The sequence below is a fragment of the Acanthaster planci genome, linkage group LG02 (assembly GCF_054643075.1).
Source record: "Acanthaster planci isolate LZ-2023a linkage group LG02, COTS_SCS, whole genome shotgun sequence".
NCBI classification, from domain to species: Eukaryota; Metazoa; Echinodermata; class Asteroidea; order Valvatida; family Acanthasteridae; genus Acanthaster; species Acanthaster planci.
The window spans coordinates 6,797,490-6,819,430 of record NC_141778.1 but is presented as its reverse complement, the minus strand read 5'-3'; the positions used below and the strand labels follow the sequence as shown (position 1 = coordinate 6,819,430).

The window sequence follows — 21,941 nt, the reverse complement described above, 5'->3', positions numbered from 1 at the left end:
TTCTCTCTACGATTATTGGCTGAATAAATCAATTTCTATTTAAACTGAATACATAATATAACATAACTGGGTTTTATTGTCTTGCTTATTATTCAATAGGGCTCAAAATGAGTACATCTACATAGTACCAAACTTACAAAAAATCTGCCGACACATAAATATCAAACTGTATATAAACATCCCATCAAATACACATATTACAGAAACAAGCTCATATTACAAAAAATATGCTTTGCAGTACAAGGAGAACTTCAATACAATTGCAGCGTACAGTTACGTGTGTGTGTACTGCTAATGTCCATCATTAATAGGTGCCAAGCAAAGTCTGCCTCGAGCACGGAAATTCATCACATTTGTTTTGACTATCCGAAGTACAGAAATGCTGCAGTGTTTGACTTCTTCGGTCAGGTTAGATGGTTTGAGTGTTGCAGCTGTGATTTTCTGGTCGGGCCAACTCAGTTAAGCCGTCTTGATCACGCTTATAAAATCCAAAATAAACTCAAAAAACGAAATAGTGTGGACACATGGAGCATTATTACTGCCGTGTCCAACTGCCCAAGATGCATGATTTTTTGCCCCTGTAACCGAGATACACAGCAACATTTTTGAGTTCTCAAAATAGTTTTCCCAAAAGCATACAAGCAACAGGGTAAGTTGAGGCACAGGAAGTGGATAAATTGATGGACAGTTTATCTCATTCAGCTTTTTTCAGGTTGATTAGATTTCGGGTGGGTTGTTTAATTTTTGTGAGGTGACTTCGGATAGTTCGGATCTACATGTATTTTGATGGATCTCAATTTATGTCATCAGTGTGTCAGGTAAGTTTAGCCTGTTCAACCTGACCTGATGCACATGAACGTACAGTACTGACAAATATGCAACATGTATGACATCCCACATTCCTTGATGAGTTGTATAATTACAGGTACATGTACCTTGCATTATTGCAAATATAGTTGCTAACCTGCTTCCCACAACGGCCACTTTACAATGTTGGCAGTGAATGCACATACCATATGTGGTAATGCAGACCAGAGTTGCTTTGATGCAATTGTTTTGAATACCATAAGTCTGAACAAACTATGATTACAAATAAGCATATATGATCATGTAGAAGTCTTGTCCCCTCTGCTAAATCCAAATATTTACCAGAATTTTAATGAGACTTGACCAAAAAAAAGAATACAAACCCTAATCACATGTTGACAGTGCAAGGATTGTAATAAGAGTTTAAAATTTTGATAAATTGGAACTTTGAAAAATACTTTTAAAATATTTAAAGCTTAGAACTAGTTATTTACAACACAAAACATTTCTGACACTTGGCAGAGAAGTTCTGTCAAAATATGGATTCTCACAATTTTTCAGGAATACATGTAAGAAATACATGCAGGTCTCAGCAATTTTGTGAGCTACATGTATCTAGTCAACCATGTAAAATACATGTGCCCTTAACATAAGAGACAATGATAATTGATCACACCATTCGTGAGTACGACATGTATGCAGATTACATGTTGAAGTTCTTTTCACACTACTGAAAGAGAAAAAAAAACTCCCTAGAACAATCAACCCAAATTGTGTACATTGAGATATTTGACTGAATTAGCATTTAACAAGATATAAGCAAGGCACTAATTTAAAAATCAGATCTTACCCTGAAAACCGGGGGAGAGGGTTGAAATCCACCCCTTTCTTTTATATTGTCTGTGGTTTTACTGCGACAGATTTTTTGTGGTCTCCAAAAGAAACAACAGTTTTGCTGCTGGCAAATGGTAAATTTAACACATTATTCGAAAAAAAGCATTTCAATTTTCATGCACATGTACTATCCTCAAACATACTGTTATGTGTATTTTCAAGTGGGCGAAAAATGTGAACCTCATCACTGACTGCCCTTATACAACTCAGTGCTCATGTAGAGGCCATCAAGTGATAGTGACTACTAAACTACCACAAAAATGGGTCCAGCCTACAATGTATATTCCCCATAAATGTACTCAACTGATGTCCTAACAGGGCAGAACCGATTTCCCCTCGAGAAAGTACAGTATTAACAAACTAAAGTTCTTACTCTTTCAAGGTGGAACCGCGTCTTTCCAGGTTAAACTAAATAGAGTTGTGGGCTGGGTGTGTTGAATGCTTTTTCTCCAAACTCTTTGAAATGTAAGCCCCAAATTTTACAAAAGATTTATCACTCATCATGTTAATAGCACATGCTGCTCATCACACACCAATGAAGTGGAATACACTGTGGGTAAATCTGGAGGGAGATGATTGAAAACAGACGATGGAAACTTAGCTCTTGTGAAAATACGCTACCTCCCTCTTGTTCAGTACTCTGGCCGGCATAAATTAACCATTCTTAAATGTCCCTCTTCAATTTTATCCCCTTCCCCTACTGAGAATGAGTTCCTCAAAACCGGATTATTTTCCTGCTCCCTATAATTTTTAAGCCTTTAACAAGGTTAAGGTTTCTCATCCAAACCTGCGTAGAATAAAAAATATACTTCTTCAATCCCTGTTTACAAACAACGGCACCATAAATGCAGTTTGAACACATCAAGTGACAAAATTCACTTGAAATAAACAGTTAACTTCACCTCCCATGTAAGATCTGTTACTTATGTGGTTTCCATTGTTCTTTCTTTCAACTTTGCATCTCCTCCAATACACGTACATGTAAACTTCCTACTGTTGGCCAAGAGCGGGCATTCCGTTGCTTCTGAATTCAAGCAATGGCAGCTGCTTGTCAACTGTAAGTCATCATGGCCTCTAAGGCATCCAAATTACTTGGCAACAACCGAAAAGTGTGATGCCCGTTCCCCAATCTGGGTAGTCCAAACTACGTAGATATCTTAGACATCAGTTGCCTAAGCTTGTCTTCACAAAGCTTTAGTTGTGACCGCCTGATGCCCAGGGGAGCAAGAACCGGGCAGGATTAGCTTAGTAGGTGGTGGCTGTGCAGCGTAAGCAGAGGAACGTCAATGCAGGGGAGCCACTGGCTAGTACATGCAGTCACTTGTCACAGATGCGCGAGGTACTCCATGCCCAACCAGTTTTTGCAGACATACACTCAGATGTAGGGTCTGATATTAGCCAGCACAAAGTTGGCACTACGATGTCCGATGCTGGGTCATCACATTCCAGCATCAAGATGTGCACAAATAGGCACTGTTTTCCCAAGTGTCAATCTACGGTGAACGTACATGTCTACTGTGCAGGCACATACCTGACACCACACGTACAATTTCAGAAGGGGTGGCGATGCTGAATGTCTTTAAAATCACGTATGACATGAAGTCTGGTCTCCAGATGAATTGTTATTTGTATTCCTGCCTCACTCTGCTGCAATAGTTCGGAGTAGGTGAGCCACCTTTTGCAACTTCTCGAAGCCTGAGATTATTTCTGCAGCTATCGTCCCAATCTCAGCATGCAGCTGGAGTCAAGAACCTTAAGGAATAAATGCATTTCTCAGTTTCCCTAACACTGACGACTTCGTCTCTCAGTCCACACACAAAATGAAGCTGAAGGGATAATGAACAAATGAGGGAAAAAAAATATTTGTGAATTTTCGGTTTACAATTCCAAGTGAATCAGAAGGCAGAAGACTGAAGGCAGATTTTCGGTCAAAAGAAGGGAAAAAAGAGAGGATATTTAGCATTGCATAATACAAGTACTTAATATCTTTATCAATATCATAACCACTCTCGATAGTAATCAAGGATTGAAGAAAGATTTCAAGGATATAAAAGCATGCAATTTTTGGTTCTGAAAGTAAACAAGTAATCTATATATACATTCGGTACCTTTTAATTTGAACTCACAAAATATTTGCAGGAAAATTTGTATGATTTGATAAGTGTTGGATTTCGCAAATTTGCAGCATGATTATTTGATCTGATGTCACAATTTTTTGCGCTCATGTTTCTTTTGTCCTGAGCATAAACCAGCCTTTACCGCGGCAGCAATGATGGGGCTTAGCACTCACATATGTCTTTCTTTTGGTATCGTTAGGGCAACTCCTCTTGTCGCCATCCTGCATGACCAGGATGTCATTCCCATCAGCTTTGGCTTCCTCGCTCCAGACCGGCTGCTTGCCGATGAAGAATGAGTGGTCGTCCTTCTCCTGGACAATGTGCCTGAATGGGCACACGGTGTAGTGGGCGTGATCCTCAAAATGGTTATAACATGTCCGGCTTAACAGGTGGTATTCCCCATTCTCACCATAGATCTGCATTGGCCGTAATGATAATTTTTTGGTCTGCTATGATCAGAATTCTTTACAAGTTTTCACAGGTATTTTACAAAGGACTACAGGAATGTCTCTGTTGCAGTTCTGTATACTGATCTGAGGAGACGCAATTACTACGCCGGCACCAGACTCAATTGCACATTCTTAAACTTGAGCACACTTACAGTTTGCCAAATAACAAAACCCTACAGGTCAAAAGTCACATAAAGCTTGCATAGCAACTGTGAGTGACCATGGTGCCAGTGCAATAATGGCTTCTATTAATTCACGCCGCTGGATCAGTCTATAGGAACAGCTAGCTTTAGACTTTCATTAAAAATACGGTACTTGTCACTACTTTAGGAGACAAGTGTTTACTTGGGAGTACTTGTGAAGCCTTCAACTACAGTTCAAGCTACAATTTTTTTATTTTTCTAAGGTCTGGAGGGCACCATCAAGGGTGCAATTGATTTTCAGGGAGGTAAAAAACACATGCCCTAAATGATGGTAGTCAACCACTGATGTAATCAAAAACAAATTGGTCGAGCGGAACATGCGTGACCAATTTCAGTGAGAGTGTGTTGTCTCAGCATGTGCACCTGGCGCCCAGTTGGAAGGGTTCCCTCCAGTCTCTCTTATCTTTGTCTCTCTTATCTTTGGGGGAAGGGGTGCCACTGCTTCTACACAGTGAAGACAGAAGCCCTCAGACACTGGCCCGAGAGAGGCTTCTGCTGACAGAGACAGAGGGCAACTTACATCCCTTTTGTGGTCCTTGCCAGCCAGGAGGTACTGTCGCTTCAAGCGTGCACCCAGCCGCTTCAGACCCTCCTCTTCAACGATCCGATCGGAGATCCCAGGGCAGGCGTTGCTGCATGGAGCATGCCTCACATGCTTGCTCTCAGGAAGATCTGCCAACAAAGTGGAACAGCTAATCTTAGTCAATGCAAAACCAAGTCCTATGGTGATGAACTTCCGAAATTAGAACAGGTAACTCTACTTATGTCCTAATGGAGCCTTGTTTTTACTTTATTGAAGCCATGGTGATCCAGATCTCAATGACCTGATGATAAATTTCAATTTTCAGCGTCGGGAGGTCTGATCAAAAGATCACAATGGCTCACACCTTGTGACTACACAGTTTCCTAGCAACCAGAGTTTAATAGCAACCACATGCCACACTACATGTAGGTAAACTTGACAACACCGCTCAATTCCAAAAGAGTTAACGTTAAAATCATCAGCAATGTGAATTTCAATATTACATTGTGTAGGTTTTGCTTATCAATGGCATCACGCTACTGGCCATGCCGGCAAGGCAATTTCAACACCTTCCAGCAGCTTGTGAGACAAAAACATCCATGGCTCTTAATAATATCTGAATCAACTGGCTGTAGCATGTATTAGCACAAATGTCTATGGGAAGTGCATCCACAGACAAGTGTAATATGGTAGCTGTAACTTTCGGATGCAGCCCAACTGTTGTTACTTTAAAGCCCAAGTGTTTATTACTTTAAAAAATCTTTTGCTGGAGCAACGTTGCGTTTTAATCTTCAAGATCGAAGCAAACTGTGGTGGAAAAAGTAGGCCTACCTGTCCTTTGTCACATTTTACAAAAATTTGTTCAGAACTGAAAGAAAAAACCTAAACAATGCAGTCCTTTGTTCGATACTAAGTCTTCCTTTACCATAAAATACTCCAAATGCAAGTAACTGTTGAAGCATTTGAAAATTCCCATGATGGCAGCAATGGGCTGTGTAAGACTGACACCAATTTTACCGGACAGGTTTCTCTAGCAGTGCAAATTTCAAACTCTGTAACTACATATACGTGTATAGAAGGGGTAGTTGAGTGGTTCAAATGTGATACAACATCAGCCAATACAATCAATGACTTTTATAAAAATTTTCCACTGGGTTATGGAACTTCACGTTAATTAATACTAGACTTTCTACAAATCTGTGCGATTGAACATTACCTTTGACTTTCTGTAAGCTGACTGTTTGGTTCCATTCTTCGCTTCCATCGCAGCAATCGCACATCCCATCATTCACTTTCCCGGATGGGATGAACCGCTTCTCATGAAGGCAGTAAAATCTGTGTCCACGAGCAGCAATAATGAGAAAAATGTGTGGAGTAAAACTCCACAAGGCATGTTAGGGTTTAATGCCCTCATGATGACGTTCGCACAAGGAATAAGCCACTGGATTCCCTTTGCAGTGTGCATACATTGTATACCACTGGATTTTCTGAACAGTGAATGATTTCAGAGGGTTTACGTGGAGGGAAGATCCTCTACAGCAATAATGCCCGCATGAAGACACACTTGGTTGAGCAAATACATGAATGCAAGTGGTATTACCACTATTTGTTCACAGTTTTGAGAGTAAGATGGAAAGCTTGCGGTAAACACCATGCAATATCTCTTTTTTGAGTCTGTGTGGTTCTGATAAGAACCGGAGAGGCTCAACGTTTCGGACAGTGTGCTCTGTCCGTCGTCAGGAGACTGAAGAGATGCAGACAGGGAGTGGGGCTTATATGCTGGTTGGAGGTACTGGAGTGTGATGGATCCTGCTGTGTGGTCAGGTGGAACGGTGGATCCTCCTGGGTACTGATGCATGTCAGTTGGTCATGGGCTGTGGTGGGGGAAGGTTGCCTGGGTATAGGAGACCCTGGGCGGGGGGGGAGTCTTAGGGTATAGAGGACCCATCAGACCTCCAACCAGCATATAAGCCCCACTCCCTGTCTGCATCTCTTCAGTCTCCTGACGATGGACAGAGCACACAGTCCGAAACGTTGAGCCTCTCCGGTTCTTATCAGAACCACACAGACTCAAAAAAGAGATATTACATGGTGTTTACCGCAAGCTTTCCATCTTAGTTTTGAGAGTCTTTCTTATGTGCGGTTGACGCTGGGTCTGTTTGCTTCATGGGGATCTGGGTCTCAATCGGTGATCTCATCCCATGCACTCCATCCATTAGGCAGGTTCTGATGTCAGTGAACCAACGTGGGATCACTGATTGCAATCCGGATCTGTGCAGATCAAACTGACCCAAAACGAAGCCACACAATCTTTTGAATGGTGCAATGTTCTCATCTCCACAAAAGAGCCTCCCATTAACTCTCAAAGAGCCGGGGGGGGGGAGAATGCACCCATTTTGATTTTTTCTTAAAGCATCTATAAGATTATTTTCTGCATGCTAATACTTTATGACAATTTTTTCTAATGCTTTAGTTTCATTTTGACCCCATACTTATGAAAATTGGATATGGCGTTCTCTCTCAGCGACAAATTTTAGAAGGGAGGGTGAAGCGTGATGTGAAATTTACCATAACTTTGTACACAGCAGTACACCGTACCTAGGACAAAGTGATATCCTACCATGAATAATTAATGAGTCATAATTATGCAAAGACTTAATTTACATGAAATTTCACACAGATGATAAGTGTGGATGCCTCTATGACACTGCCAAATTTCACTGAAGTACATCATCGTTTGGCCGAGATCTGGGGGGGGGGGAATCCCTCCCTCCCCGCTGTGAAAAGGCCAAAAAAGCCCGGTTGGGGGTTAACTGATGCAAAGATATTTTATACCCTGATACCCCAAGATACCAGAACATATCTTCCTCATCCTGAGAAAGTTTATCATGTTCAGGGTTTAATTCATAATTCTATGAGCTTTTAGGAATGAAAATAACTCCGGGCGTATTGAATGTAAAACTCATTCAAAATGCGCTGAGCAGTTTTGAAACCAGTGGACAGTATGCTTACAGTGCTTACACTGAGGGAACAAAAGCCTAAGATTATTATAATCACACATTAATCACCTTTTCAAATTACTTAGAAATCTCGTTTTCACATGTACATGTATGCTGATCTACGCAAACATGGGTTCGAAGTCATTTCATAAGAAATAACTCAACATGGCCACTGTTATCATTGCTGCACATCCTTGTGTGAGGCCGTACTTGCTCCAGGTATGACCCCTGACTCCTGGAAAATGAAAGCTGCCAGTATTCAGACTAACGGGGGTACAGTAGATTCCTTTTATAGTGCTCCCTGATATAACGCTCTTACCAATGTAACACTCTATTTTCATTTTCCCACTGGCACGCCCATTCTCAACGTTTTTCGGGATATAATGTCCCAATTTTCGGCCCTGAGAACCATATAAAGCATGTGAAAGGATTCCGATTACAGTACTCTTTACCCTGGAAAGTAAGATTCTTTCACAATCAACGCATATGAAACCGCATCGCATGGTCGCCGCGATTGGCCATCCTGTGGGAAACCAGTAGTATAGCGATCACACAGACTGCAGACACGCACTGGGCTGTCCAGGTAGTGTGATCATGAGCATGAGCTCACCACTGTGAGCCGTGCCTGAGTGGGGCGGTTATTACAACCGAACTTCATTTACTTTGTTGTGGCGACATTGTTGTGATTATTTTCCCACTTTTTATTTATTTGTTTGGCACACAAATAATCAACACTGAGATACTAATTGTAGTATTTTGTCACTTAAGGTTTCTTTCTACCGGTAAATAAAATCAGCCGCTTAAATTGTACATGTATGTGTATCTATGTGTAGCAAATCTTGTCTTTCGCGGATTGTTTTCGGCGTGTAACGGCTGGTCGGTTTTCACATCTATACATGTACACAGAAGTACTTATGCTCATGGGCAGTGAACATGTTGCATGTCCATCCAGTCCGTTATAGCGCTGTGCGGTTGTAATGCTCAACTCTGTTAGGTCCCCTTAAGAGCGCTATAACAGGAATCTACTGTTCATGTACGAGTATAATATACCTTCCATTGGGACAGGCATCAGTTCCTGGTTCATCTGACCCATCGCCCGGACAGTCACAGTAATCATCATTCACCTTGGACAATGGTATCTTGCCGGAGAAGTCCAGGCAGAAGACGCGGCCGAACACGTCCGGCTGGTAGAGGGGTAGGTCGCTGGGCCGGACCCCGATGATAATCGGCCGGGCCTGAGCGTGGGGTTTGTTCCGCTGGTACCAGGACTGCTCCTTCTGGCTGGCACCCGAGCTGAGGATGTGCAGGCCCATGAACTGGAAGAAAAAGCAGACGCAGGCAAGGGCCAGAATGCAGAACAGCCACGTCTTGCGCCGCCGCACCAACCGCGGGATCAACATGTCTTCTTTCAAAACTTTTTTTTGTTCCTCGGCCAAGCCTCAAAATCTTCACTTCACCGTCTCAGCCCACCTGGTAGATATTCAACAATTATTGATTTAGCATTCAATAAAACATTTCATTACACGTATCACTGTCTCCCTTGGTCACTAAAATCCAAGCACAGGCTTCATGTCCTGTTCAAACAGTGAGTACGATTTGTGCAATTTCTTTTTCACATAAAGTATCTGAAAATCACAACTCAATTTGGGAAAAGTAATATTTTCACTTTCACTCAGTTGAGAAAGTGACATTTAAATGAGGTTCGTGAATCAATGTCTCATACATGTATGGCCATTTTCAGGCAGTTGTCTTGTTTGATGTCTCAAAGAAAACTTTATAGCATTCCATATATTTCAATGGAAAAAATACATGTAAGAAGTAAAAAAAGACTGGGAGTGAAATATACATGTACGAATGACAGGTTGGTGCCCCTGTGCATAAACCTACATGTACATATGTACATGTATAAGACTTGTCTGAAAAAGTGTTTTCTCAGTTAAGTACTTCAGAATTTTCTTTGCTAAATATAATTTTTAGGACATGTTATCACTTTCTGATGGCTGTTATGTGTATGTATAATATTTAACCAGAACCTTCCCCAACCACACAGAATTTAACAGTAGTAAAGTGTTTAATTCTGTGGGGATAGGTCTGGTAGGCCCATAACAGCTGGCTTTTGCATTGGGTTTGGCATACCTCAGAAAAACAAAGTCCAACAGCCTCTGTGCACAAACACCCAAACTTTGTGTGAATGGGGAAGGTTAGGGCCAGCAACCCTTGGGGGGTTAAGGTTAAAGAGATAATTAGTGTTGTCCGTATATGAAACTCTTTCCGAAGACTGTACATGTAGTACAAAATTCAGTTACAGATTTTATGTAACGTCCATGACGGTATAGTCGCAAGTTCCCTTATCTCACCACTTACTGTGAGAACCAATCAGACTTGACAATAGGTGGCAAAATTAGGAACTTGCTGACTATACCATTATGGATGTTAACTCAAACTACACACAAACTTGAAGAGCACTGATGAATTAAGCTGGGCTTGGAATTAAACAAGTATAACCAGCGGGCGAGTGGGCCGGGATGATCTGACCAGGGGACAAGTCAACCAGGGAGTGTTAAGGCCTAACATTAACATGATTAACATCCTAACGTCAGGCCCTGCTGCTAGTCACACAAATAAATCTTTTGGATGTTCGCAATGCATTATGGGATTGGACGACAAACAAGCTATGTATATTGTGCACAACCCTATGGGAAAAGTGTCCACAAAAGGTTAATCTGTTTCCATTTTATTACATACTCCAATTCAAGCCATCCTCTTCTCACACAGTGATGCATTGTAGATTTAGGGTGAAGATATTAACAAACTTCAAATTTTAAAGCTTGGCAGAAAAGGAAAATTCAGAGTGAGAATCCCTTTCAACAACACCTGAACACCACTTTTTGTCTTGGACCGTGCTTTGACCAAGATTGTGAATATTAATGCACAATCAAAATCATGAAGTTGTAGCTCATTCATCATGTTCATCCCACATTGGCCAGTCACATTCATTTTCAGTCTCTAGAGTGACTGGTGCCCTTAAAAGAGACAATTTTTTAAGGGTGAATTCTTCTTCTTACAAAAATTTGAAAACTTATTTTGAAAATGTTTCTTTGTATAATCTGATAATATGCAGGCATCTGCACATGTAAGTTGATGAGCAGATACATAAAAAATATTTCGTAGAAAATTGTAAATTGATTTCTGACTGGTTCAGTTCCCCATAGGCATGATAGGGTTGTGCATAAAATGCATTGTAATATTGGTCATCCAATAAACCTTTTCGACGTTTGCAATGCATTGTGGATTTGGATGACATACAGTACATGCAATGCATAATATGCACACCCTCTGGGAGAGGTGTACCTGCCAAACGGTAAGCTGTTTCCATTTTATTTCATACTCCAATTCAACCCTTCTAACAAAGTGTTGCATTTTTGATTTGGGATGAAGATATTCACAAACTTTGAAGTTCAAAGCTTGGCAGAGAAGGAAAATTCAGAGAATTCCTTCCAACAACACCACTTTTTGTCACCGACCGTGCTTTGACAAATTTGTGAATATTAATGTTCTCGTATTGTCCAATCAAAATTATAACTTGCAGCTCATTCATCCTGCTTTGACCAGTCACATTCACTTTCAGCCTGTCATGCCTGTAGAGTGACTGGTGCCCTTAAAAAGGCAAAGGGTGATTTGTTCTTACAAATATTTAAAAACGTATTTGAAAATGTTTTTTGTATAACCTGATAATACGCACATTAACCCACACCCGCTACATACATGTACGTGGCAACTGTTGATGCTGCTTAATCTTGCAAGGACAACCATGCGATGAATCGACATATATCATTAGGTGATGCGGGACAATCGTCAGCAAAATCGCAATGTGTGAATGGGAAAACAGCCCGCCAACCAATTCGATATGCATCTGACAGTATCTGTGAGTTGATGAGCAGATAGGCCTACATCAAAAATGTTTAGTAGAAAACTGTAACTTGATTTTTGACTGGTTCACTCCCCCCCAGGGTTGTGCATAAAATGCATTGCTTGTTTGTTAAAAAGGTTTATTCCAAACCATATGCCATAACCATGATAACATAACATTGCAAACGTCGAAAAGGTTTCTACGCCTAGAATGAGTTACTGCCTGATGACTGGTGGCCTTGGCAAACATTTGGTCAAAACCTCTCGATAACCACGTACAATATCGTTATTCACGTAACAGTTACATGACAATAGCTATACTCATTGTGTACATGAAGGTTCCCACATGTAAGTCCCCGAGCCGCGATGTCACGATGTTTCTCGTCAGAGGGCGCCGCCATTTTGAATATCTTATTTTCCGGAATTCTCCGGAATATACCGAAATGATTGAGAGTTCAACCCTTTTCAATATTCAGAAAAATTATGGTACTTTAGCTTTTGCACGCATTGAAATAAACTTTAACTTGCAGAAAGATACAAATAATTTTTCAACAAAATAAAATATTTGATATCTTATTTTGACAGGTAAATAAGACATAATTTTGCAATCTATCTTTGTGGTTGAAAGTTTAGTGGCAAATGGCCAGTAAACAAACAGGAATTCATGACGTCATGTCAGTTTCGGCGATGTGAAGTTCATCCCGCAACCCACGCACGTACGTACACGTACGTGATATCACCCAATATGCAATGTGCGCAGTAATTCGGGTGACGGAAACGTACGTATACACGTACACAAGTACGTACAAACGCAGCATAGGCCTAACTCAGTCTTTGGAAACCATTCAGTTTCTTTTAATTACGCTACCCACACCCCGCACTTCAGTTCGTTCAGCGTGGCCTACTTCTACTTGGTTAGGCTTCGTCAAGGAAATGTTCTTGCACTAATGTTACAAATCATCGAACAAGACTGTAGGTCAACGTGATTAAACGAGGAAACGAAAGCTTGAAGGTAAGTAGGATTGTGATTGACACAATTGGCGTTTTCTGTGTCATGCCTTCATCCCCTTTCAGCATGTTCAGTTTCGTTCAGCGATACATGTATGGTCAATGCATGGACTCTGCATCACACTGCATCTGTACATGTAGACATTCGCACACAACTCAGCCGTGTCAGCCATTTGACATGGAACATGGAGAAAAATTCCGCCATACATGGAACAATTTTGGTTAAAAATAGGCCTACATGTAGTCGTTTTGGGTTGATATGGCCTAGCCCAGGTTGGACTGACGTAGTAGGGTAAAGGTGGGGGTATTCGACCACATAAGAAAAGCAAGAAATTCCACCAGCTGTGTAGTTTTTGAATGCAGTTGGTTGAATTTTCCTCTTGGTTGAAAATTCCCGCACTGTCCCTAGTAGACCTACGGTCAGGGAGTCCACCTGGGCTAATTACAGGCCTATGCTTACTGTGGCTCAGGCTGCATGGTCTGAGTGGATGTTGGTCACTTTGCCCACATTTCCACGTTGTCCCTTTTTTCCTTTCGGAGTATGCCGGCCTACTGTCCTTTCCATATTGCATTTCTATCATTGTGCAAAATCACCCATCACCATAAGTAAATAGAAACGCAATTTGATAGCAATATGATGCCTAAAATACAATGTGGCTAACAACAGTGGGCGACATTTGGGGGAAAAAGCCATTTTATTTCACAAAAGACGGAAGCCATGTTCCCTCTCGGTCAGACGGACCATACCATTTCGCTACAGGAGGTCACCTTTATACAGTAAACCATGGTATGGTCCAAACGCCGTGAGAAGGCAAGATGGCGGTGAACGGCGGCGCTGCTCAGAGACAATTTTTTTCACATGAAAAAACTCCCTTGAAATGTAGTAAAATGTAAACTCGATTAAATATAAATTATTCCTAAGCGTATACATTACAGTTCGATACGTCTGTTTTCTGTTTTCAATGCATTTTGTAAGTGTTGACGGTGTGTCGATGTTACTATCAATGTGTTGATGCGTGTTGACGGTGTGTTGACGCTGATTAGTATGACCCCCACTTTACCTAGGCCTAGGCCTACTCCGTTTTGAAGGCAGGAGGATGGCATCTTGTTTTCACTGCACAGCCATCTTTACTGTGTTACTTTAAAGCTGATACCATCAGGACGCGTCGATACTGTATGTGCTGCACCGTCTGTAGCTGTGACAGATTGCAAGATCTTAGAAAACCCTGGGCCCTTCATCTGATTAAAGCTGACTAAAACAAAGCACCTTTGTAAATTGTATGCAGGTGGCGTACATATAGATTGACAGTGATGACAGTGGATTTTGATAATAAAATTGGAATAATGAAAGTTGTCATTCCTTTCAACTGCCATTAATATCTCTCCTGTAGTCTTCTACATGTACATGTATGTATCCCCAGTACATCCTCTCTTGTTATCTAAGTTTCGTTTGACACATTTCAGTCATATATCAGTGTTTGAGCCATTACTTCTGTTAATCTGTTACCAAACAAACATGAAAAGCTTGACTTATGTAAAGACAGAATCCAAAACAATGTAGATCTCTCCTTTACATGTATATTCTTGAAATTAAATTACAATGAGATAACTCCAATTACAAACTCTTTCAGCATATTTCACTCTTCACGACAAGGAGCATCACTGACTTCACTGCACTGAAATACTTGCCTGGCGGTGCAGTTAGCCCACAGTTTGGTTCACCATTTTTCCCAGATGATTTTACATTTTTGCCGTGACGTCAGAACCTCCCAACCAATTCATGTACAGTATAACTGTATACATGTACATGTAGTACACACCACACATGGTACATGTATTATGTACCTTAATGTACATGTGTGCCAACATTGAAGTTAAATGATGTCTGCCTTCTGAGAAGTATGTACTCGTTCATGTACATGTGAAATTTGGTCTGTCAGTTCTTAACTGTAAAAGGAAGTTTATACTAAGTTTGTAAGCACATACCGGATACATGTTCCACCGGTACATGTAGCTGTTTCGTTGGAACTATATCTACTGCTTACAGGCTTACCAGTATTTGCAAGTGTAAAATGTTTTGGGTGTTCAAATACACTTGCAGAAATATAACAAGTGGGAAAACACTGGTGACATGTAAATGTACATGTACATGTAAACGTGATTTTCCCTTCATTGTGTTTTGTGTCAAACACACTTGGCAGGTGTACATGTATGCATTGTGTGTATTGTATGATTCCACTAGTTTTATTTTTGTCCGTTGGCAGGAATGGGTGTAGTTCTAGCAGGAAGCAGCTGACTACAGGATTGGAATGGAAATTGTCCAAAGTGGAAGGTCATGCGAGTTACTGGGGCGTGAAAGTGCCACCAGCCTGCAGAATTCATCAGAAATCATCACTCAGCACAGCTCAGCTCCAAAGAAATCCAGAGTACTTGACATAGTCCCCATTGGCTCTCTGTTTGTTGTATGAGATCACTTCCTCTTTTTGTATTTTCGTTTCATTGCCACACATTCCTGTCCGAGATTCTTCCTCAGTGCTTTTGATACCAATAACTTGCTCTAGCCTTGATAGTGCAGTGTTTTATGACATACATGTACAAGCCTTGTCCACATGTACACGTATGCACGTGATAGGCAGTTTGATACTACATGGATATGTACATGTAGGTCCCAAGCATTGAATGGACTGGACCATGCTTCCAAGTTGACATCAGCCTTCAGTATTTGAACCAAACACAGTGTCTTATATCCAGTAACCACCAGGAAAGGAAGGACAGTCTACTATCGTTATGTTGTAGGATCTTGAGTATTTGTAAAAGAAGTGTTCACGGTATTCACTTACATTTTCCTGTTTTACATGTGTTTTTGGAGGGGGGGAGTTCCGACTTCATTATGAAAGTCCCTGAGATTGACACACGCTCTATTCAGTCGGGGACCTCTCAGGCCACGACAGACTCTGTCAAACGCAAGAAGCAGAGTAGCTTCATCCCCCGGTTCTTGCAGCGGCAGTCCAGGCCACGCCGGGGGAGTCTGGACACCACACCGGGGCAGAGCAGTGGGGTGGGGGGAAGCAGCGGGGGAACGCCCCCGGCCAAATCCTACCGCCGGGCTGTCTCCATGCGAGGGGCAAGCTCCCACCGGGGTGGGGGTGGGGGAAAGTTTGTCGGTAGCATGGAGTGCCCACTGTGCCTGATGGACCGGCCCAAGGACCACTTCCCGGACATCATGACCTGCGAGCACCGGTCTTGCCGGGAGTGCCTGCGACAGTACTTGAAGATTGAGATAACGGAGAGCCGGGTGAACATTGCCTGCCCAGAGTGTGCTGAGCCACTCCACCCTAATGACATCAAGTTGGTCTTGCAGGACGAGATGCTCATGAATAAATATGAGGAGTTTACACTGCGACGGTTGTTAATGATGGATTCGGACTGCAGATGGTGTCCAGCACCAGACTGTGGGTAAGTATTGGTACCCGACCTCAAGTTCGTTTTTCTGTTGCACCATTATGAAAAGCACCATAGCCCTGAAAGACCAAAGTCCTCCGATTTCAGTGGACATGATCTTACATACATACCCTAGGGGGTTGGGGTTAATTTAGACATGTAACCCTTCTGACATAAACATGCATTGCTAACGGTACATATACCGTACAACGTACATGTACTTGTTTTGTTTATTTTGTGTTACTTTACATGTTCCAGTTTACAGTGCATTTGATGAATTTCTGGCAGTTGTAGTTTTGCTGCTTTTAGACTCTGTACACACTGATACATGTATTTTGTATACACCACACACAAAAACTACATGTAGCACTCATCAACAGATTTAAAACAAAATAAATTTTTAAAAGGTCAACTGACCATTCTTGAAAAAGAGAACACAATTTTTGTTTTCTCAAAAACAGCAACATTCTATGTTGAATTATTTTACAGCTTTACCGAGGTTGTTATTTACATGTACTTTCTTTCAAGAAAATTTTCAGGAATTATTCGCAATTTGTATTTTTGTGATTTTACCGGTAGTGAGATGGATGAGCACGAACTATTACCACTGTACATGTACTGTGCAGAAACGTTGCAAACTGGGGTGAGGAAACATGCAGTTGTCATGTATACATGTACGCATGCATTCACAAAAATATAAACCCCACAATGCAATGCAAGCAACATGGTTCCTGTCGACATTCCACAAAAATGACTTTTCCTTTACTGTTTGCATTTGATGAGTGATTTGCGAAGGAAAACACACATTTAAGCAAAAGATGATACATGTAGGTAATCAAATTCAGCAGAGCTCAAGCCATGATAAGTAATGCAAGTTAACAGACCAGTATTTATGCAATATCAACCCTTCAGGTGTGGCATGCATCGAAACATTGATCAAAGTCAGTGCTCAGCCACCATGACCTTTGTATCCCGCATAAGAAAACTTTCCACCATACGTAATTTGGCCGAATTCTACATGTATCTGCACTGCGCATACATGTAGAGTTGAATGCATTGATCGCTATTTAATTGATCGCCATGTACATGGAACCGGAAGTTAACGCACAACTTCAGCGATCGTCCAATGGAAGCCTGCAAATCGTGGCGCGTCCATCCTTGTGAGGAAGTCACTTACGAACTGGATATAAGTCATTTTGTGCGGTAATTATTTTGTGTCTTGTCCCACGGTTCATGGATGTGCACATACATGTACCGGGTATACATGTACTGTACATGTATGTGTACAGAACTTTTGCAGCATACAGCACCTGTATACTACATGTACTGTACATGTACATAATGTATGAACATTGTACTGGTATGTGTAGGCCTACATGTACATGTACAACATGTACCAGTGTACAAGATTTGCTAGTGATGTACATGTACATGTACGTACATCATGTACGTACATGTACCAGTACATGTACCCAATGTCCTGTAGGCCTACACATGTACTGTACATGTACATGTTTACATTTACATATATGCAAACTGTACATGTACTGTATGTACCGGTATGTTTTTTCCCTTCTGCTGAAAGCACTGTTTACACAGTACAAAAAGTACAACAGTGGGAAGGCCAAGAGATTGTCTCTTATTGTGCTTTTTGTCAGTCTATTCAATTCAATTCAGCATGTTCAAGGAACTCCCTGTTATGCATGTACATGTAAACTACATTGTGTATCTTTCAACACTGATTAAAGCCCTGTACAGTGTGTACAGTGCTGAAGGCCTGTAACTGGTCAATGGTACCAGTGTAATGTACTGTACCCCGATACATAGTACATCACGTACATGTACACCTACCTGTACTGGTACATATGTACATGTACATCATACTGCAGTGAAACTACTGGTACCCCTACCAGTACACGTACATGCACATGAGGACACTGGTGTACAAATGTATGGTGCAGTTCGTAAATACTCAACCCTGTATGGGATATGAAAAGTACATGTACATGTACCAGTACATACGTGTACATGAACTACATGTACATGTAGTGCATGTGCATACACGTACGTGTTGATGTATGCACTTAGGTCCACTGAATAAGTCCACTGAATGACCCATGTTGTTACTGCCTACTCCAGGTTAGAATTTAAAATTAAAGAAATGGGAGAAGCCATTGATCAAATCATTCACGCTGGAAAGAGGTGTCATTTGAAAGGCTAATTCATGTCAATGTCCGGGAAAAGAGACACGCCCACACCTTTCAAAAATTGGATTTCCAGTAAGTCCCTTTTTAATATCATGTTACTCTGCCAAAATTAAATGATGTCTGCCCTCTGAGAAGTACATGTAATGTACAGTGTATACTGAATGACCCATGCTGTTACTGCGTACTCTCCAGATTAGAATTTAAAAGGAAAGAAATGGGAGAAGCCATTGATCAAATCATTCAAGCTGGAAAGAGGCGCCATTTGAAAGGGTATTCATGTCAATGTCCGCGAAAAGAGACACGCCCACACCTTTCAAAAATTGGATTCCCAGTAAGTCCCTTTTTAATATCAGGTTACTCTGCCCAAATTAAGCGATGTCTGCCCTCTGAAAAGTACTGTATACATCCTGTCGCTGAAGGGATGACAGCATACATGTATGTCAATTCCTGCAGTGGTCAGAGTTACTTGTACAGGTACAGTAATTGATTCCATGTTGAGAGGTCCCTAGAAATGGCAGAAGCACACACATGTACCATACATGTACGTGTACATATACTCTACATACATGTACATGTACAGTGTACACATGTATGCATTTCATTAATTTATTTTCCAGTATACATGTATGTATGTCACACAGCAGTGACACTACTACATGTACATGTACTGTAGTATTGTAAATACATGTACACACATGTATATTTTAGACAAAATACACCAGGTACATGTACATGTAGGCCTACAACTTTAACCAGGTTCCTCCTGGATTTACCAAAAGAAAGTTTTCTGTCAATTTAAAGACAAGAAAAAAGGAAACTTTTTAGGGGGGATCAATTTTTTGTGCTGATTGCCACAAACAGTCATAAAAACTTGCCTTAATCAATTAAAAAATACGTGTACCTACAGTTGACAATTCTTAATGTTAATGGACAATTCAAACCACTACATTGTACATGTATGCACAACGGTAGTCAGCATGGTTAGGTTATCATAACGGGAAACTCGCACAGAATGTCCATACATCATTGTACATTGTACATGTACATATCACATGGTAAGCATGCATGATACATGTACATGTATTGGGCAGGCTAGAAACCTTGTCTTGCAAGAGGATATTTTGTGGAAACCTGCTCGCTTCAAGTACATGTGTATGACATGAACACAGAAAATACATACATGCATCGGTATGTGTACTAGTACCTGGACAAGAGATCAAGTTCTGTGAATTAAGCTTCCAAAATCTTCTTGCAACATTGATTTTTTTTTGCAGCTGTAGAGCTGCATGCGTGTACGGTGTACACGTACATCTAGTGTAAATGACATTACATGTACTTTGGCTCGGATGCATAGGCTGGTTGCTGCATTTCCATTGTGTCTTCTTTGCCAATACAGTAGTGTGGAGCATCGGGAACCAGTGCAGTATTGCTTCAGTACAGTGAGCGTTATTCCGCATGCATTAATCACCACTGCGATTGTGAAACATGAAGGGAACATGTATAATAATAATGGAAGTTTCTTCTCAAAGTTGTAAGCAGAAGAATTTCAAAAGAATGTAAGCAGGCAAGCATATGAATCCAAGTGTTTCGATGCCAAAAAAAGTTGTTTTGTGAAGACAACAAGGAAATCTGGATTTTTAAAAAGTTTCATATTTAAAAAAAATTGTTTTTAAGTTGCCAATAAAATTTTAGGGTCGGATCCAAAATAAGGGCTGGTCGGGAAACCATTAAGCAGAACTATATTTTTTGGCCTACCGGCAATTGTGTAAGAAAAAAACTGTACATGTAATACACTATCAGTATACATGTACCGGTACATGTACGTGTAACTGGTACGGTACATATATTTTTTGTTACATGTAATGAACAGAATAAAATTCATAGGTAAAACAGATGTACGTGTATTGTGTAACATGCAATGCTGAATTACAGGTATGCGTACATGTACATTTGTTACACTTACAGTATGAGAGAGGGCTTTTTATAATGTACCAATACATGTACATGTAACAACACAGACTTTATGAAATTTCTGTTGTTAATGTACATGTACTGGTAATTCACTAATTGTGTGTACCGGTACATAAATGAATTGCTGGTAAATTCCACTACTGCCAGACCATTGTTGATGCTGTCACTGCATGGGCAGATGATAATCTGTATTGTACCGATTTACACGTAACATTTAGCCAGCTGTACCGTATAGTATACATACATGTACATTGTACATGTACAATGATGAACCTGTACATGTACATGTTCATGTACATATACACATGTCATACATGTTGTGGTACATGTATATGTTTTGCTTATTGATGCTTGGACAAAACTGTTTTTAGTTAACGTGTCTCAGCAGTGCATTGAAGGGTCAGCACTTCAAATACTTTTATGGTGTACAGCTCCTTGAAAATCCTACCATAATAGGCGTCGAAAGTTGTCGTGTAGCAACAGAATAAACTGGAGGTCACAGTCTGTAGTCCACAGTAACATAAGGAACAAAAGCTACATGTACATGTACAGTGTACTGATAGGCATTCCAGCCATGTCTGACTCTTCTGTTTGCTGAGGACAGATTGCTTCTGTACTCACTTCAGCAAGAATTGCCAATGCAAGAGGCAGCCCCTATATGTACATGAAATAATATACATGGGTTGATACTTCCTGATGCTTCATGTCTGCTGGTAATGACATGGAGCGTCTTGATGGATTTACATGTCAGCATGTAGGAAGACAATTCACTTTATAGAGACTCTACATACATGTACATACATGTATACATGTACCTGTATAAGGGCTTCGGTTTCCTAAAAGTCATTTTTAAGTATTTGGATTATGGATATTTCGAAACGACCCTTCTGAAAAAGCTTTAACTTGCTCAGCATGCTTTCAAAACACTCAAACACACAGGACTTGTTTTGTGTTTTTATTGGTACATGTATGTTTAGAGATGAATGTAAAGAGCACACTTCTAGGGGATCATTTGTATTGATGCTAATGGAAATTTGTGATTGATTTTCTCACTATGATTGATTTTCTTTGACTTATGATGCAGTTTTGCGGTGATCGCAACGGGTTGTGCCAACTGCCCGCAGCTCGCCTGCCAGCGACCGGGCTGTGGCACTTTCTTCTGCTACCACTGCAAGCAGGTCTGGCACCCAGACCAGACATGCGATGCAGCCAGGCAGCAGCGGCAGGGACTTCTGAGGAAGACGTCACGGTCTTACAGCCAGGGCTCTGCGTCTTGTAAGTTGCAGACCTGTGTTCTTTTTTTCTGTCGACCCTTGCCTCGGTCGTCATTTCTTCATTAGCTAAATTCAGTATGATATTCAATGCTAGAAATTATAACAGGCCTGCTTATTTTGAACAACAAAATGTAACAGT

General features: G+C 40.9%; 2 protein-coding genes across 9 annotated transcripts in view; one reads left to right on the top strand and one right to left on the bottom strand.

The window, feature by feature from the left end:
* Positions 1-53: 53 nt before the first annotated feature.
* LOC110986733 (uncharacterized) lies at positions 54-12,361 on the bottom strand. 6 transcript variants are annotated; one of them, XM_087133523.1, is made up of 6 exons: positions 12,227-12,361; positions 9,043-9,465; positions 6,210-6,328; positions 4,991-5,142; positions 3,992-4,234; positions 54-3,527 (listed from the first exon to the last, which is right to left on the bottom strand). In XM_087133523.1, exons 2-6 carry the CDS (start codon positions 9,390-9,392, stop codon positions 3,429-3,431), a joined length of 963 nt encoding a protein of 320 aa, XP_086989649.1. In that variant the 5' UTR covers positions 9,393-9,465; positions 12,227-12,361; the 3' UTR covers positions 54-3,428. The 6 variants fall into 6 exon arrangements, with proteins under 6 accessions (XP_086989649.1, XP_022104572.2, XP_022104575.2 ...); XM_022248880.2 differs by having other exon boundaries at positions 9,043-9,462; positions 12,234-12,341; XM_022248883.2 differs by having other exon boundaries at positions 9,043-9,462; positions 12,248-12,309.
* A 219-nt stretch (positions 12,362-12,580) lies between these two features.
* Positions 12,581-21,941, top strand: part of LOC110986731 (E3 ubiquitin-protein ligase RNF19B-like) — a 32,998-nt gene continuing 23,637 nt past the window's right edge. For 2 of the 3 annotated variants that reach the window (XM_087133517.1, XM_087133516.1), the window contains exons 1-4: positions 12,581-12,913; positions 15,174-15,371; positions 15,779-16,365; positions 21,613-21,803. In XM_087133517.1, the coding sequence (XP_086989643.1) occupies positions 15,219-15,371; positions 15,779-16,365; positions 21,613-21,803 (931 nt within the window). In that variant the 5' untranslated portion in view covers positions 12,581-12,913; positions 15,174-15,218. The remainder of the gene's footprint in view (positions 12,914-15,173; positions 15,372-15,778; positions 16,366-21,612; positions 21,804-21,941) is intronic. The other variant, XM_087133518.1, reaches the window with a different exon arrangement.

What these genes read in the sequence shown, in the direction of transcription:
- LOC110986733 (XM_087133523.1), bottom strand. Translation starts at nt 9,392, where the DNA reads ATGTTGATCCCGCGGTTGGTGCGGCGGCGCAAGACGTGGCTGTTCTGC. An exon ending in CAGCTTACAGAAAGTCAAAG is followed by an intron (nt 5,143 to 6,209) that starts GTAATGTTCAAT and finishes CTTTGTTGGCAG; the next exon opens with ATCTTCCTGAGAGCAAGCAT. An exon ending in GCAAGGACCACAAAAGGGAT is followed by an intron (nt 4,235 to 4,990) that starts GTAAGTTGCCCT and finishes CGGCCAATGCAG; the next exon opens with ATCTATGGTGAGAATGGGGA.